This window comes from Nerophis ophidion, linkage group LG02 (genome assembly GCF_033978795.1).
Source record: "Nerophis ophidion isolate RoL-2023_Sa linkage group LG02, RoL_Noph_v1.0, whole genome shotgun sequence".
In the NCBI taxonomy this organism is placed as follows: domain Eukaryota; kingdom Metazoa; phylum Chordata; class Actinopteri; order Syngnathiformes; family Syngnathidae; genus Nerophis; species Nerophis ophidion.
In genome coordinates this window covers 15,654,504-15,673,820 of record NC_084612.1, presented here as the reverse complement: position 1 = coordinate 15,673,820, position 19,317 = coordinate 15,654,504, and the positions used below count along the sequence as shown (strand labels likewise).

Genomic DNA, 19,317 nt, shown 5'->3' with positions numbered 1-19,317 from the left:
TTTTCAGATTGCCTTATTGTATACAATGAATTATCGTATTTTTCAGAATATAAGCTGCTTGTCACGGCCAGGATGCCCTCATCTTTGCGTCCTGAAGAGTGCACCGCTAGCCACACCCACAGGCGCTCTCTCTCTGCTGCGGGCGTGCCTCTTTGCATATACAGACAATCTGCAATCAGCACACCTTCCCGTGATGAGAGAGCTGCCTTCATGCGCCGGAACAACCTGCCATGCCACGGCGGAATATGACTTTCTGGTGGCGTACAGTAAGCGACTATCTGATCTTTATGCCCTCTCTCTCTCTCTCTCTCTCTCTCTCTCTGTTTCTGTGTGTTCCCCTCCGTGTTTCATTGTTCTTCCTTGTCCTTTCAGCGTCTGCTCTTGTTGCTCCGGTTGGAGTTCAAGCCTTTTCTAATATTCCATGTCGCAATAATGAACATATTTACGATGATTCGTGTTGCTATCGTATCGGATCAATATATCGGTATCAGCAATTACTCAAGGGTCCAATAGCAGCATCGAAAATGTTGTACCAAGACATCCCTTAAATGTACAGTACAAGCCAAAAGTTTGAACACTCCTTCTCATTCAATGTTTTTTGTATTTTTTTTATTTTGATGACTATTTACATTGTAGATTGTCAGTGAAGGCATCACAACTATGAATGAACAAATGTGGAGTTATGTACTCATCAACAAATGTGAAATCCATTTTCCATCCATTTTCTACCCCCTATTCTCTTCTCAGTTGCGGGGGGCGCTGGAGCCTGAAGCCTATTTCAGCTACAATTGGGCGGAAGGCGTCGTACAACCTGGACAAGTCGCCACCTCATCGCAGGGCCAACATAGATAGACAGACAACATTCACACTCACATTCACACACTAGGGCCAGTTTAGTGTTGTGCAATCAACCTATCCCCAGGTGCATGTTCTTGGAAGTGGGAGGAAGTACACAAGGTCACGGGGAGGACATGCAAACTCCACACAGAAAGATCTCGAGCCCGGGATTGAACTCAGGACTACTCAGGACCTTCGTATTGTGAGGCAGACGCACTAACCCCTCTTCCACCGTGTTGCCCCCATGTGAAATAACTGAAAAATGTTTTATATTTTATTTCTTTCAAAATAGCCCCCTTGGCTCCGATTTCTTTTTCGCACAATCTTGGCAATCTCTATATGAGCTTCAATAGGTAGTCACCTGAAATGGTTTACATTTCACAGGCGTGCTTGAAGCTCATTGAGAGAATGCCAAGAGTGTGCGAAAAAATAATCAGAGCAAAGGGTGGCTATTTTGAAGAAACTAGAATATAAAACACCTTTTCAGTTATTTCACCCTTTTTTGTTATGTACGTAAATCAACATGTGTCCATTCATAGTTGTGATGCCTTCAGTGACAAGAATGAAAATAAAGAAAACACACTGAATGAGGAGAAGCTGTGTTCAAACTTTATATACAAGCTTTGTGAACATTTGAAAAATAATCACGCTTACCGTCCTCAAGCATGTCGACCGTGATTGGCAGGGACGGGCGACTGGCCCCCATGGGTGAGTAGGCCACCACAAAAAATGTATAGGCAGTGTGGGGGAGAAGATCTTTGACATGGTACTCTGTGGTGTCATTGTTCATCGCAAACTGGTACTCCACGTTATCAGAACCTGAAAGGGACAAAAATGGTATATTAATATTTGTACAATATACAGATATTTGTATAATATACAGTTGTTATGGGCGATGTCTTGACCATGACACACACAGCCAGAAAAGTATACATGGCATCTGTAAAGCTGAATATTATGTTGGTATTTAACCACAAAGGGTTATGTGCTTTCCAGAGAATTAGGCACCAATCAATGCCCTTTACTCTCTGTCGTTGAGTTAACACCTTGATAAGGAAATGAAGTGTATATAAAGTATTAACACACACCTGCAGCACGCTGGCAGTGCACAGAGTACCCAATGATTTGGTCCGCGTTGTACTCCGGTTTCTCCCACGCGAGCAGGGCCGTGGTACTGGAGTACGGGGTGACGGAGAGGTGCTGTGGGGGGCTGGGAAGACCCTCTCTCACAATGACCGTGAGCTTGGCGGTGGCGCATGCGGTCCCCAGGCCGTTGTCGGCAATGCACTGGTAGTAGCCCGCGTCCTCCAGGGCCAGCTGGTTGATGAGCAGGACTCCGGGGTTTTGGGTCTTGACTCGTCGGAACGACCGAATGGGCTGGCCGTCCTTCAGCCAGTGGAGCAGCGGAGCGGGCTCGCCGGAGCTGTTGCACACGAACCGGGCGGTGTTTCCCCGGGAGAGGGACACCGTCTCCGGGGGTTGGAGAATGACCGGAGGGGCTGGTGGATAAAAATAAAAAATAAAAAAGTGGGAGAATAATCACAAGGAATCAGCTTAAAAATCACTCTTTTCAACATGTATTAAGTTAATTAACTTAAGTTAAAGTACCAATGATTGTCACACACACTAGGTGTTGCGAAATGTGTCCTCTGCATTTGACCCATCACCCTTGTTCATCTCCTGGGAGGTGAGGGGAGCAGTGGGCAGCAGCGGTGCCGCGCCCGGGAATCATTTGTGGTGATTTAACCCCCAATTCCAACCCCTGATGCTGAGTGCCAAGCAGGGAGGAAAATGATCCCATTTTTATAGTCTTTGGTATGAGTCGGCCAGGGTTTGAACTCCCAACCTACCGATCCCAGGGCGGACACTCTAACCCAGGGGTAGGGAACCTATGGCTCGCGAGCCAGATGTGGCTCTTTTGATGACTGCATCTGGCTCTCGGATAAATCTGAGCTGACATTGCTTAACACGATAAATAATGAATAATTCCACTTGTAATCACAGTGTTAAAAATAACGTTCAAAATATAAAACATTGTCATGCAATTTTATGTTCAAGAAGTTGGTAAGAAGTCATTTAATTATTATTGGTTAGTGTGGGGCTTGCCCTCCAGGGGGTTCTTCAGACCACCAAGCACTGACATGAGAGCCTGTTTCAGGGTTACAATATTGTTTTATTTTTCAATAAGTCTCTCAGTTGCTTTCCAGCAATTGTCTTTTTGTCTTTCGTTCTCGCTCGCGCTCTGGTTTCTAGCCCCAAGCCCGTCTCTCCTCCTGGCTGCTGCTTATGACATAGCAACAGGTGATCAGATAAAAAGGCCCAGGTGGGCCGTCTATGCACCTGTCGCTGATTTCGAGGCCGGGTACTGGCAACACCCCGCTTCGCGGCAGGCCACACCCGTCACAGGTTAGCTTCATAATAACAATGTTTTTACAAAGAATAAGAGATCTCTCTAGAAATGTTGGTCTTTCTTAAAAATGCACGCGTTTTGTTGTGTTCAGTGTTAAAAAAAATATTATATGGCTCTTAGGAATACATTTTAAAATAGTTGGCTTCTTGGCTCTCTCTGCCAAAAAGGTTCCCGACCCCTGCTCTAACACTAGGCCACGAGTAGGTATTTTGTATTTATTAAGGAATATCATTTTTTTCCATATTTGTTCCACTGATTACACTTCCTTAACGATTCTACTGCTACTTGTCATGATCTCATATTAATCTATTGTGTTTTGAACTATTTCCTGTCGAACACAATTGTTTCCTGTTTGCCTCCATTCCGATGGTCTGAGCGCCGGCTACATATGCTGGATCACATCTTTGTTTTTGATGTTGCCTGCGTTTTCCCTAATCATTTTATTTTCTTTTGCACTTGCCTGACGTCTCTGCATCTCGGGGTCCTGACAAACACCAGCATGTTACATTATTCACCCTTTTGAAACCGTTGGCCCTGGGGACGTGACTGGAATCAAAAAAAGCTTGATCGAGTTTCGTGGAACCAGATTAATGTGATAAAATGAGGACAAAGGAAACTAGATATTAGTTAAAGTAACTATGTAGAAAAAGGGGATGATTAAAAAAGTGTATAATTCTTTCAGTTACCCTTTTGAGATATGTTTAATTTAATTTTTCATTGAATTTTCTTTTCTTTTCGTGAAATAATAATATTGCCATCGAGCTCAAGACTGTTCACTGGAGATATGTATGTATATTATTATGTACTGCATGTATGGAACTGACCATTACATACTCAATAAACAACAAAAACAACACAAAATCTGCCTCGCAACAAGCAGAAACTACTTTGCGAGACCAGGGAGATTATGTTGATTACATGACGACTATTTTATATTACTATGCAAAAATAGATGAGAGTAATGTAGTTTCTTTTAATATTCTTTTCAGTATGTATTTCAAAGCTAAAACATAGTATTCCTTTTTTTATTTATTTTTCTCAAGCTGTGAAGCCTCCAAAGCCTTCTCCTGTGACTCACTGACTGAAAACCACTGAACGTGATTGGCAGAAACTGTACTTTTTTACCCCTCCAGCCAAGGGCAGATATGTTTAAGTTCTAAAAACAACATTTTGTCGACTAAAGTACATTCCTGAATGCATCAACTGTCTATGTAATGCTTTCTCTCAGCAAAGTTTATAAGAGAAAATCGTATTCCTCAAGGAGGAAATACAAACCCCGTTCCAAATGAGTATGAAATTGTGTTAGATGTAAATATAAACGGAATACAATGATTTTCGAATTATTTTCAATCTATATTCAGTTGAATATGCTACAAAGACAACATATTTGATGTTGAAACTGATAACATTTATTTTTTTGCAAATAATCATTAACTTTAGAATTTGATGTCAGCAACATGTGACAAAGAAGTTGGGAAAGATGGCAATAAATACTGATAAAGTTGAGGAATGCTCATCAAAGACTTATGTGGAACATCCCACAGGTGTGCAGGCTAATTTTTTATTTTTTTTTTTATTTTTTTTTTTTCCCAAGATGGCGCTGCTGTAGTGGCTGCTATAGGCAGGAGCTCTGTGCTCTTGTGTCATCCTTTTGTGTTTCCCTCTTGTTTTCATGTGTTATTATATTTGTTTGCCTTTTGGTCTGGGACCCTTTGGGACTGTGTGACAAGGGGTGCCACTTTTGTGACCTCTGTGGTGCTTTTTTTTGTGGACTTCTGGATCTGCCTCCCGGGAGCCTTTTGGCCATGAAGACCAGCTGCTGGGTGTCTGCCACACCGGAGTCCGTTTGGAGGGACTGGAGGAGATGCGGATGAGGGGACAGGACTGCGGAGCTGGCACTGAGCGCTGGGACGGAGAGGCTTCGCGGTGTCTTGGCTGGGTGAGCAGGTGTCGGACCCTCAGTCACCTTGGACGTATCCTCGCTCGTCCATTCGGACTGGACACTGGCCGAGAGTGGAGTCAGCTGTCTTGGTTTCTTTGTTGGGTCTGCTTCTGTCTCTGGCCATGCTCCCTCCACCCCAGCGGACGATGGCGTGGAATACCGCAGAGGCCACCACAGTGGATATGTTTCTTTTACTTTTTATTCATAGCTGTATGTAGAAGTGTCTGCTTGTATCTGCTGCTTTAATGTCTTTAATGTCCTCTGTGTTCTTTGATGTTCCCTCTTACACACATGGAAGAGGGATGTGTACTATGGCTATGAGTTGTTGTTGTTGTTTTTTTTTTTTTTTGTTTTTTTTTCCCTTGGCCTCAGTCTGCACCCCCTCTCCAAGGCCCAGGCTAAAACCGATTTTTTAATTTCATTTTAATCTTCTATTCTCCCCCCCCTTGTTTACCTCTATTTCATCTTATTTTGTAAGGGGCGCTGGAAGCCGGCAGACCCGTCAGCGATCCTGTTCTGTCTCCCTGTAATGTTTGTCTGATCTTGAATGGGATTGTGCTGAAAATTGTAATTTTCCTGAAGGAACTCTCCTGACGGAATGAATAAAGTACTATCTAATCTAATCTAATCTATCTAATTGGGTGCCATGATTGGGTATAAAAGCAGCTTCCATGGAATGCTGAGTAATTCACAAACAAGGATGGGGTGACAGTCACCACTTTGTAAGCAAATTGTCGAACAGCTTTAGAACAACATTTCTCAACGAGCTATTGCAAATAATTTAGGGATTTCACCATCTACGGTCCGTAAAATCATCAAAGGTTCAGAGAATCTGGAGAAATCACTGCACGTAAGCAATGATTTTACGGACATTTGATACCTCAGGCAGTACTGCATCAAAAACCGACATCAGTGTGTAAAGGACATCACCACATGGGCTCAGGAACACTTAAAAAAACCACTGTCAGTAACTACAGTTGGTCGCTACATCTGTAAGTGCAAGTTAAAACACTACTATTCAAAGCCAAACCCCATTTACCAACAACACCCTGAAACTCCGTCGGCTTCGCTGGGCCCGAGTTCATCTAAGATGGACTGATGCAAAGTGGAAAAGTGTTCTGAGAACTGACGAGTCCACATTTTGAATTATATTTGGAAACAGAGGACGTGGTGTCGTCCAGAACAAAGAGAAAAAATAACCATTCGGATTGTTATAGGCGCAAAGTTAAAAAACCAGCATCAGTGATGGTATGGGGGTGTATTAGTGCCCGAGGCATGGGTAACTTAAACATCTGTGAAGGCACCATAAGTGCTGAAAGGCCCATATAGGTTTTGGAGCAACATATGTTGTCATCCAAGCAACGTTATCATGGAAGCCCCTGCTTATTTCAACAAGACAATGCCAAGCCATGTGTTACAACAGTGTGGCTTCGTAGTAAAAGAGTGCGAGTACTTTCCTGGCCCGCCTGCAGTCCAGACCTGTCTCCCATCGAAAATGTGTGGAGCATTATGAAGCGTAAATTACCACAGCGGAGATCCCGGACTGTTGAACGACTGAAGCTCTACATAAAACACGAATGGAAAGAATTCCACTTTCAAAGCTTCAACAATTAGTTTCCTCGGTTCCCAAACGTTTACTGACTGTTGTTAAAAGAAAAGGTGATGTAACACAGTGGTGAACATGCCCTTTCCCAACTACTTTGGCACGTGTTGCAGCCATGAAATTTTAAGTCAAGTATTATTTGCAAAAAAATAATAAAAGTGTATGAGTTTGGACATAGTGTAGTGCATTCAATTGAATATGGGTTGAAAATGATTTGTAATCATTGTATTCCATTTATATGTACATCTAACACAATTTCCCAACTCATATGGAAACGGGGTTTGTAATATTGTTTTCTCAGGGGTTGGTGCACCAATCATTTTTCTTGGGGTGGCATATCCCAGTTGGTTTAGCGGCCCGTGCCAGCAACTTGAGGGTTCCAGGTTTGAATCCCAGTATCCGCTATCTTAGTCAGTGCTGTCCACTTTACCCACCTGCTCCCAGTGCCACCCACACTGGTTTATATGCAGCTTGAAGATGTAGATAATGGGTTTCACTATGTAAAGAGCTTAGAGTCTCCAGAGAAAAGTGCTATATAATTCACTTCATATATAAGACTATTAATGTATTTGCTCTTTACCCTCTCTGTGGAACTTAATTTGACATTCACTTAAAGGTAATTAGCAGATTAAACTCTGGATTTAATTGCAGGAGTAAGATGTTCTTGGGGAATTGAAGGTACTTTGGAATCGGACTTGTCTCTTGCATTCTAGTGCTTTCTTATACTGTAGCAGCTTATTTGTGTCACTTCCCCAGAGGAATTCTGTAACAAAAATACTCATGTTCCGTTTAGTTATTTGCTGACTTGAGGGCATCAAAGCCCCAGAGACCGTCTTCATCATACACGGAGGATGAATAGCATGTCGCTCTTACCAGACACATGCAGCTCAGCGGCAGCAGTGACAAACTCTCTGGTGCGGGGCTTGTTGGCCCTGCAGACGTAGACGCCCGCATGGTGCTGCTCGTGTCCCCGAATCACCAGGTTTGTGGCGAGGACAACCACGTCGGTGGAAATGGGCTTTCCGTCTGATGAAAGCAGGCAAAAAGGAGGTGACCAGCTGAGACATTGTTGCCGACACAACGACTGGAGAAATTTTAGAAAGCAAAGAGATGTGAGCAAAAGAAGATTTACCTTTTTGTAAGATTTTTATTGTGATCAAAAAATCAAAGGTTTTATGACGAACACATAGAACAGGCCTGAGCAATTATTTTGACTCGGGGGCTAAATGTTGAGAAAAACATGTGTTTGGGGCCGGTATATTTCATTTTAGGAACACTAAAACCAAAACTCACAGTAATGTCTGATTGAATGCTAAAAAACATTGTGGAATTTTACATTTTTTTACTGAATGATACACCCAGAATGTACATGAAAATAAAGAATGTGGGATTTAATAATAATAATAATAATAATAATAATAATAATAATAATAATAATAATAATAATGGATTTGATTTATATCGCCCTTTTCTATTGTTAGATACTCAAAGCGCTCACAGAGAAGTGGGAACCCATCATTCATTCACACCTGGTGGTGGTAAGCTACATCTGTAGCCACAGCTGCCCTGGGGTAGACTGACGGAAGCGTGGCAGCCAGTTTGCGCCTACACCCCTCCGACCACCACCAATCATTCATTCATCATTCATTCACCAATGTGAGCGGCACCGGGGGCAAGGGTGAAGTGTCCTGCCCAAGGACACAACGGCAGCGAATTGGATGTCAATAGTGGGAAGCGAACCTGCAACCCTCAGGTTTCTGGCAGGGCCGCTCTACCCACTACACCATGCCGCCCCATTTACAGTATTAACTATAAACGATAAAACACTGAATATGTAGAAGATTGATTACAATAGTAAAAGCAGTGGTGTCAAACTTATTTTTCATTGAGGGCCACATCATAGTTAAAGTTAAAAGCCTACTGAAACCCACTACTACCGACCACGCAGTCTGATAGTTTATATATCAATGATGAAATATTAACATTGCAACACATGCCAAAACGGCCTTTTTAGTTTACTAAATTGCAATTTTATATTTCCCGCGAAGTGTCGTGTGAAAACGTTGTGGTATGATGACCTCGTATGATGACGCGTGCGCGTGACATCTCAAGTTGTAGCGGACATTATTTTCCAGCCCAATCCAAGCTATAAGTAAGTCTGCTTTAATCGCATAATTAAACAGTATTCTGGACATCTGTGTTGCTGAATCTTTTGCAATTTGTTCAATTAATAATGGAGAAGTCAAAGTAGAAAGATGCAGGCGGGAATCTTTTAGCCTTTAGCCACACAAACACACGGTGTTTCCTTGTTTAAAATACCCGAAGGTGAAGCTTTACTATGGATCAGAGCGGTCAAGCGAACATGGATCCCGACCAATGTCAACCAGCAGTTTTCGGTGAGAAAATTGTGGTAATAAGTTTGCTCTTACCGGCGACATCAGCGGAGCTTCCCGCTGTGTGACTTCCCTCAAAGACACTGGGTCAACACACATACCCGTGGCCACACCCCTCCGACTTTCAGGTACTATTTAATCTCACTAAAACACTAAGGCAATAGGCAGATGAGGGATTTTCCAGAATTATCATAGTAAGTGTGTCTAATAACATCTGAATCGCTCCCACTGCATTCGCCTTTTTTTCTTTTTTTCTAGTCCGTCACTCAAAATTTCCTCATCCACAAATCTTTCATCCTCGCTCAAATTAATGTGGAAATTGTCGCTTTCTCGGTCCGAATAGCTCTAGCTGCTGCTGGCTATGATTGTAAACAATGTGAGGATGTGAGGAGCCCTACAACCTGTGACGTCATGCGCACATATTCTGCTACTTCCGGTAAAGACAAGGTTTTTTTTATTAGCGACCAAAAGTTGTGAACTTTATCATTGATGTTCTCTACTAAATCCTTTCAGCAAAAATATGGCAATATCGCGAAATGATCAAGTATGACACATAGAATGGACCTGCTATCCCCGTTTAAATAAGAACATCTCATTTCAGTAGGCCTTTAAAGTTAAGTTAAAGTACCAATGAGTGTCACACACACACTAGGTGTGGTGAAATTTGTCCTCTGCATTTGAGCCATCCCCTTGATCACCCCCTGGGAAGTGAGGGAGCAGTGGGCAGCAGCGGTGGCCGCGCCCGGGAATCATTTATGGTGATTTGAACCCCAATTCCAACCCTTGATGCTGAGTCTTTGGTATGACTCAGCCGGAGTTTGAACTCACAACCTACCAATCTCAGGGCGGACACTCTAACCACTAGGCCACTGAGTAGGTAATAGCTTCAAAGGGCTGCTTGTAACGATTGAAGATATATGAATATAAAAGTATCATCGCTTCAAATAATAAATACACAATTACCTATGTATTTACATCCATCCATCCATCCATTTTCTACCGCTTGTCCCTTTCGGAATCGCGGGGTGTGGTGGAGCCTATACTGATTATTAGGTTGTTTTACATACAAATTGACGGATAGCTTGCGCTAAAATAATAAGTTAAGGTGACAAGCAAATATTTAAGAATCCATTTGTTATTTCTTACAAAATGTGCAATACAAAATGTATTATATTTATTGCATGATCGGATCATATTGATGATATGAAAGGTCATACAGCACATACATTTTTCTCCATCAGCATGGAAAAAAAAAAAATTGACTTCACGGTGGCAGAGGGGTTAGTGCGTCTGCCTCACAATACGAAGGTCCTGCAGTCCTGGGTTCAATCCCAGGCTCGAGATCTTTCTGTGTGGAGTTTACATGTCCTCCCCGTGAATGTGTGGGTTCCCTCCGGGTACTCCGCCTTCCTCCCACTTCCAAAGACATGCACCTGGGGATAGGTTGATTGGCAACACTAAATTGGCCCTAGTGTGTGAATGTGAGTGTGAATGTTGTCTGTCTATCTGTTTTGGCCCTGTGATGAAGTAGTGACTTGTCCAGGGTGTACCCTGCCTTCCGCCCGATTGTAGCTGAAATAGGCTCCAGCGCCCCCCGCAACTCCAAAAGGTAATAAGCGGTAGAAAATGGATGGAACATGGAAAAATTAGTACATAAATAATCTAAGGTTTATAATAAATAATAAAACTAGGTCTGTCAAAATAAACGAGTTAACTCATGTGATTAATCACAAAAAATTATCGCAATAATAATGAACACACTTCGATTAATCCTACCATTTATTTTGACCATACGAGCTCATTAACCTTAACCGCTTAAAGGGGAACATTATCACCAGACCTATGTAAGCGTCAATATATACCTTGATGTTGCAGAAAAAAGACCATATATTCTTTTAACCAATTTCCGAACTCTAAATGGGTGAATTTTGGCGAATTAAACGCCTTTCTAATATTCGCTCTCAGAGCTACGACGTCACAACGTGACGTCACCTAGGTAGTCAGTCCGCCAATTTCTCAAACACATTACAAACATCGAGTTTAATCAGCTCTGTTATTTTCCGTTTTTTCGACTGTTTTCCATACCTTGGAGACATCATGCCTCGTCGGTGTGTTGTCGAAGGGTGTAAAAACAGGATCAGGGACGGATTCAAGTTGACTTACGTGGAGTGTGCTTCGATTAGCACGGCATGCTAATCAATGCTAACATGCTATTTAGGCTAGCTGTATGTACATTTGTAGCTATACTTGCATCCAGCCTTTCTCTCCACCCACATTTAATACCAAACAAACACTTACCAATCGACGGATTTAAGTTGCTCCAGTGTCACAAGATGCGAAAGTCCCGATCGTTTGGTCTGCATATTTTACCAGCGATGCTAAGGCAGACATGGCACAGAGATGTATGGACATCCTGCGACACTCAATCGAAGGCGATCGCCGAATGGCGTCAATAGCTATTCGCTCAATAGCTTCAGTTTCTTCTTCAATTTTGTTTTCGCTATCTGCCTCCATACTCCAACCATCCGTTTCAATACATGCGTAATCTGTTAAATCGCTTAAGCCGCTAAAATCCAAGTCTGAATCCGAGCTAATGTCGCTATATCTTGCTGTGCTATCCGCCATGTTGGCATCACCAAATGACGTCAAAGGAAAATGGACGATGTATTTAAAGATAGCGAAAATCAGGCACTTTAGAGCCTTTTTTCGGGATATTTGAAAAACACTTCGAAAAATAAAATAAGCCACTGGGAACTGATTTTTTTTGGTTTTAACCCTTCTGAAATTGTGATAATGTTCCCTTTAACGGTGAGTGATCGGATCAATGCATACGTCAGTACAAAAATAAGTGAGGAGACTTCGACTGGTGTACCTGCTGGAAAATTTCACTCCAAAATACAACCTGAAATAACTTTAGATTAAACGGTTACAAAGTTTTGTGCAAATACATGACATGCCTTCAAGTGAAACGACCCTGAATGACAATCCGACAAAAAAATAGCATTTGTGTAGGAATACCGGGATCTTTTTTAAGCACATTTTAATTATGCGAGCAAGCAATTATCTGTGATTAATCATGATTAATCTGATTTTAAGGATATCATCAAAAATCTTTTAACAGCTCTAAATAAAACTGTAGTGTGCTACATGACAAATCACCTTATGAAAGCCACTGGCACAATATAACAAAAGAACAATAGAAGACATATTGAGAGACTTTTTTTTTTTTTTTTTAGCCCGCAGGTCTGCAAATATTTTGTCTCCGATACTTCAGGATGGAAAATGAGCAAGTAATAACACAAAGGAGATGGGGGAGTTGGATGAAGACAATTCAGAGGATTTACACTACCTTGTCTGCTCCAGGACACCAGCGGCTTGGGCTGGCCTTGCGCCATACACTCCATCACTGCGGGACGGCCGAGCACCACCGTGGCATTTTGAGGCGGTGCCACGATCACAACTGTGTTCAAGGCTTCTGCAGAGCCTTGATGAAGACAAAAAAAAAAAAAAACTATTATTTATGCATAATATACGAGATAATACCGTGTTCTTGAAAGGGAAGTCGCTAATGTGAATCAATCCACTTCATTTTTATGGCCTGCTATCACAACTGTGTTGAACCGGCACTAACGCTGTCCCATATTTCACTTATGTATTATGATTATTTATTAATAAATCTCCATTTAATCCCCACTACTTATTAGCCAAAGGTATATTAAGGTTAAACTGAATTTTCGAAATGAAAAAGTGCACAATTGACTCCTGTATTTTAAAGGCTGGAGGACATTTTCTACTTGAAAATAGTACAGCGGGAAACTGTAAAAACCCAGCTGCATTGAACGCCTCCAACTATGATGGTATGCGACCTGCTTAAGAGCAACAACAATAGAGACTGAGGGCAATACCATGAATTGATTATTAATTAAAAACTTATTCGGGTGTTATCATTTAGTGGTCAATTGTACGGAACATGTACTGTTGTGTGCAATCTACTAAAGAAAGTTTCAATAAATCAAAAGAAAAGCAAGAAAATGAAGCACTGCAGCAAATTAGAGACTGTGATGTGTACCGAATTTGGTACCTTTTATCAAGTCCGACTGAGTTCCGTCTGTCCACGTGAAATCAAGCGGTACCATTATTCAATACCTCTGTTGCCCGTGACATAACGTCGGTTGGCTAAATATATGCACCGGCTCAAACATTTGGCAGGGAAACAATCACTCAAGCAGCGCTGCCTCCAGGGAATGTTGCAATTTTCCACGCTAACCAAGTATGTCTGAAAGAAAACGCTCAGAGGTACAGTAAGTTTCCACTTTTCCAAAACGCGCTAGCTCGATGCAAACTTACATTGAAACTCCAAAAATTTGAATATTATTCAAAGCTGTGTTCATACCAACAATTAGATTTATAAGGTGAAACTAATATATGACATAAGCTCATAACATGCAACTCAAGACATTTCAAGACCTATTTTGATTACATTTGATGATTTTGGCTTATAGTCAATGAAAACCTTGAATCGAAAATGTCAGAAAATGTTGGGTTTTCCGAAACTAAAACACAATCGTCAAAATTATAACAAATACAAGCTCGACATATTTCACTTTGTATGCAATGAGTTTACATCACATTAGTTTCACATTTGAAGTTGAATTGCTGGCATGGAATTAACTTTTACACAATGTTCACATTTTGGAGATTTATATGCTACTGATTAGCATTAGCGATTTTACATGCCAATTTCAATTTTGGTTATAAAAACTAAAACTTAGACAAACGGTGTGTAGTAAGTACAATACTTAGAGTGTAAACACTTTGTATGTCTCAACATACAAGACTACTTCCTGACTGGAAAACGCATTAGTTTGCGTATACTTTATGTCCTTATGGGCTACAATAAAACATATACGGGCCAAAATGTTGATATTTGAATGTTAAAAATGTTAAAAATTACCTATCCTTCATTGTAAAGTAGATTATTTTAGTGGAGATCGATACAAAAGCAAAAAGGGACTCCACACCAGAGACTGACCTGTGGTGACAGTGAGCAGGGATTCATGACTGACGTTCCTCCCGGCGGAGTTGGATGCGACACAGCGGTAAGCGCCTTCATCTTCCTTGGCAACCTCCAGAATGTGGAGCACCCCATTAGGAAGCGAAATTAACCTGCGTCACACGGGGGCGATGACAGAAGGAGACCAAGTAAGAAGCAGCATGATGGATGCTAATCGCTGACTGGGAGATGCAAAAAAAAATAATAAAACAGTTGTCTGTAGTCTGCAGGGTTCTGGCTGGGTCCCTAAAGGGGCCCCCATCCCTCTTTGTTAAGGGAGGCAGACCATTGACTGTCCCTACATGATAGAATAAAAACTAACTACAGTATTTATTTACAGCAATAATTCAACTATATAGAAGAATGTTACAATAAGAATGTTAGAATACCATCAAAATGGCAGACATTTATCCATGTTAATATGGAAAAGCTGCTGATGGTGTGTTTGACAGAGAAGCAGCTTGAAAGAGATATCGTAGAGATTCCCTTTCCAAGGTAAATGCTGCTACATTATTTCATAAAACTACTGTAGTTGTTATAGCACATTCTATTCGATGTTTTTTGTTTTAACAGTGTAAATAAAAAACAGTACTAAAGTTGTTTTTACGGTCAAAAACTGGCAGCTAAGTTGCCATATTTTTACCATAAAGACAGCGTTCATTTTGCTCTGAATTCATATGCCAAGCAGCTATTTGAGTATTTATTTATACTTAAAAACTGTTTTGGAATAAATGATAATATAATATTTTGTTACATTATTAGGTAATATTAAAGGCCTACTGAAATGAGATTTTCCTATTCAAACGGGGATAGCAGGTCCATTCTATGTGTCATACTTGATCATTTCGCGATAGTGCCATATTTTTGCTGAAAAGATTTAGTAGAGAACATCCACGATAAAGTTCGCAACTTTTGGTGCTAACAGAAAAGCCCTGCCTCTACCGGAAGTCGCAGACGATGACGTCACATGTTGATGGCTCCTCACGTCCTCACATTGTTTATAGTGGGAGCCTCCAACAAAAAGAGCTATTCGGACCGAGAAAACGACAATTTCCCCATTAATTTGAGCGAGGATGAAAGATTCATGTTTGAGGATATTGATAGCTACAGACTACAAAAAAAAAAAAAAAAACGCGATTGCATGCGGGCCAGGAAAGTACCCGCACTCTTTTTTTACGAAGCTACGCTGTTGTAACACGTGCTGAATTGTCTTACTGAAATAAGCAGGGGCGTCCATGAAAAAGACGGCGCTTAGATGGCAGCATATATTGTTCCAAAACCTGTATGTACCTTTCAGCATTAATGATGCCTTCACAGATGTGTAAGTTACCCATGCCTTGGGCACTAATGCACCCCCATACCATCACAGATGCGGGCTTTTGAACTTTGCGTCGATAACAGTCTGGATGGTTCGCTTCCCCTTTGGTCCGGATGAAAACAAAAACTATTTTAAATGTGGACTCGTCAGACCACAGAACACTTTTCCACTTTGCATCATTCCATCTTAGATGATCTCGAGCCCAGAGAAGCAGGCGGCGTTTCTGAATGTTGTTGATAAATGAGTTTCACTTTACATAGTAGAGCTTTAAGTTGCACTTACAGATAGAGCGACAAACTGTATTTAGTATTTAGGTTTTCTGAAGTGTCCCTGAGCCCATGTGGTGATATCCTTTAGAGATTGATGTCGGTTTTTGATACAGTGCCGTCTGAGGGATCGATGGTCACGGTCATTCAATGTTGATTTCCGGCAATGCCGCTTACGTGGAGTGATTTCTCCAGATTCTCTGAACCGTTTGATGATATTATGGACCGTAGATGTTGGAATCCCTAAATTTCTTGCAATTGCACTCTGAGAAACGTTGTTCTTAAACTGTTTGACTATTTGACAGTTGTGGACAAAGGACTGTACCTCGCCCCATCCTTTCTTGTGAAAGACTGAGCATTTTTTGGGAAGTTGTTTTTATAACCAATCATGGCACCCACTTGTTCCCAATTAGCCTGCACACCTGTGGGATGTTCCAAATAGGTGTTTGATGAGCATTCCTCAACTTTATCAGTATTTATTGCCAACTTTCCCAACTTCTTTGTCACATGTTGCTGGCATCAAATTCTAAAGTTAATGATTATTTGCAAAAAAAAAAAATGTTTATCAGTTTGAACATCGAATATGTTGTCTTTGTAGCATATTCAATTGAATATGGGTTGAATAGGATTTGCAAATCATTGTATTCCGTTTACATTTACATCTAACACAATTTCCCAACTCATATGGAAACAGAGTTTGTACAAGCATCTCTCTCAGGGCCACCATAGCTGCAATGTGGCCCTCAATGAAAACAAGTTTGACAAGCCTGGTAGGAAAGACAGTAAGTTGGCAGCTAGCCACACTAAAAGCTTGGAACCCTACTGCCTTGAATTCAAAATGTTTTTAGGCTAACAATTGACTTCATGAGGCAAATGCCATATTGTGCAACCAGAAAACGGGTAAGATACAGACACAGAAAAAAAACCTAAGAAAATTGGATGGAGAATAATACCAAAATAAAGAGCAAGGGCGAGCCACCTGGACCAATAAGGAGAAAAGCAGCCGCTAGGAAGAAGGCAAAAAGGTGCTGATGTATCAGCTTATCTTTGTGACAAGCCATTAGCAGCGCCTACGGTGGCGGAACCTCATCTCACCCACCAGCCCCCATAAGCATCGAGCTGTTTGCAGGTCATGCAGGACCACGGCGGCCATTAGCGCTACAAAACCCGCCGTGCGACAAAGAAGCAAAGTTCACTAGAGCCCTGTGAAATGTCAGAATGAGTACGTCCGCCGGTAAATGAGAATATTTAAGCTTGAAGATACCAAACAAGAGTTTTATCAAAAAAAAAATAAAAAATTGAGTACATTTCATTTACCGTATTTTCCGGCACACCGGAAAATATAAGGCGCACTGCCGACGAATGGTCTGTAGACCTGGATTTGTGCATTTTTATCCCTTTTTTTGTGATAAAAAATTTTTGTTAATGTAATTTAAATTATTATTTTTATACGAGGGCTTCACGGTGGTAGAGGGGTTAGTGCGTCTGCCTCACAATACGAAGGTCCTGCAGTCCTGGGTTCAAATCCAGGCTCGGGATCTTTCTGTGTGGAGTTTGCATGTTCTCCCCATGAATGCGTGGGTTCCCTCCGGGTACTCCGGCTTCCTCCCACTTCCAAAGACATGCACCTGGGGATAGGTTGATTGGCAACACTAAATTGGCCCTAGTGTGTGAATGTGAGTGTGAATGTTGTCTGTCTATCTGTGTTGGCCCTGCGATGAGGTGGCGACTTGTCCAGGGTGTACCCCGCCTTCCACCAGATTGTAGCTGAGATAGGCGCCAGCGCCCCCCGCGAACCCGAAGGGGAATAAGCGGTAGAAAATGGATGGATGGATTTTTATACGAATGAATGTTGTTTATTTTCTCTTTCAGACTTGTGATGAGGAGGTATCACTCCTCCAGAAAGTAGAGACCTGTGTATGTGTTTCGTGTTTCCAACACAGGTGGCCAATAAATGATGAAACGACGGAATGGTGGAGTGTCTTTTACTTAAAAAAACTACACAACGCAGAACAAAACTCACTACAAAATTGGATGAAGTTGATTTTTTTTTTTTTTGTTTAATTCAAAATTTAAAAAAGATCGAAAATATATTTTCGATCTTTTTTCATATAAAAGGTGCACTGGATTATAGGGCACATTAAATAAGTCATATTATTATTATACATCCATCCATTTTCTACCGCTTGTCCTTTTTTTTAGGTCGCAGGGGGTGCTGCAGCCTATCTCTGCTGCATTCGGGCGGAAGGCGGGGAACACCCTGGACAAGTCGCCTCCTTATCACAGGGCCAACACAGATAGACAGACAACATTCACACTCACATTCACACACTAGGGCCAATTTAGTGTTGCCAATCAACCTATCCCCAGGTGCATGTCTTTGGAGGTGGTAGGAAGCCGGAGCACCGGAGTTGTTGTTTTTATTCCCTTGGCCTCAGTATGGACCCCCTATCCAGAGGCCCAGGCTTATACCGATTTTTTTAATTTAATTTAATTTTATTTTAATCTTTTATTTCTTTCTCCCATTCCCTCCCCCTTGTTTACCTGCATCTCACCTTTTTTGTAAGGGGCTCCGGAAGTCGGCAGACCTGTCAGCAATCCTGTTCTGTCCCCCTGTAATATTTGTCTGATCTTGAATGAGATTGTGCTGAAAATGTTAATTTTCCTGAAGGAACTCTCCTGAAGGAATAAATAAAGTACTATCTATCTATGTACCCAGAAAAAAACCATGCAGTCACAGGGAGAACATGCAAACTCCACACAGAAAGATCCTGAGCCCGGGATTGAACTCAAGACTACTCAGGATCTTCGTATTGTGAGGCAGACACACTAACCCCACTTCCACCGTGCTGCCCATATTATTATAATTTTTTTCTAAATTGAAAACACTTCCTTGTGGTCTACATAACATGTAATGGTGGTTATTTGGTCAAAATGTCGCATAGATGATGTTTTACAGACCATCTTCAAGCCACTTATTTACATGGCTCACCTTCGACAGCGTCTTTTCCTCATCTTTGTTGTAGCAGTGTAGCGTGCAAGGACGGGAGTGGAAGAAGTGTCATAAGCTGGAGCTAACTCTCTTTACTTAAATCAATAACGAGGAATATCTCCTCATCCGGAAACAACACCAGAAGTGTCTCTCGTGAAAAAAACGTCCGACCGAAACTCTAACAACTAACGTTCCTTGGGTGAATAATGTAAACTCACAATACCGGTATGTTTCAGCGCTTTCAAGGCGACTTTACTGACAGATATAAGTACGAACTTTACACTACTTTTTATTAGAAATGGCAACTGCGGAGGATGAATGTCCCATGACAGAAATATAGAGAAAAAGAAGAAGCTTATCGACTACGGTGTTGCAACGGACTACACAGGTGAAAGCACACAATTTTTCAAGATTTATACAGATCCCAAATACAGATAATCAGGTACCATAAGGTAAGAAAAGTTGCTTTTGCATAAAATTGCGAAACGAAACGCCAGATAATG

The 19,317-nt window shown here is 41.5% G+C and overlaps 1 protein-coding gene across 1 annotated transcript in view; it reads right to left on the bottom strand.

The window, feature by feature from the left end:
• Window positions 1-19,317, bottom strand: part of igdcc4 (immunoglobulin superfamily, DCC subclass, member 4) — a 232,452-nt gene that overhangs the window by 72,647 nt on the left and 140,488 nt on the right. The window contains exons 4-8 of the mRNA XM_061878024.1: window positions 14,218-14,351; window positions 12,535-12,669; window positions 7,666-7,818; window positions 1,926-2,336; window positions 1,492-1,656 (exon numbers count right to left, since the gene is read on the bottom strand). Coding sequence (XP_061734008.1) covers window positions 1,492-1,656; window positions 1,926-2,336; window positions 7,666-7,818; window positions 12,535-12,669; window positions 14,218-14,351 — 998 coding nt within the window. The remainder of the gene's footprint in view (window positions 1-1,491; window positions 1,657-1,925; window positions 2,337-7,665; window positions 7,819-12,534; window positions 12,670-14,217; window positions 14,352-19,317) is intronic.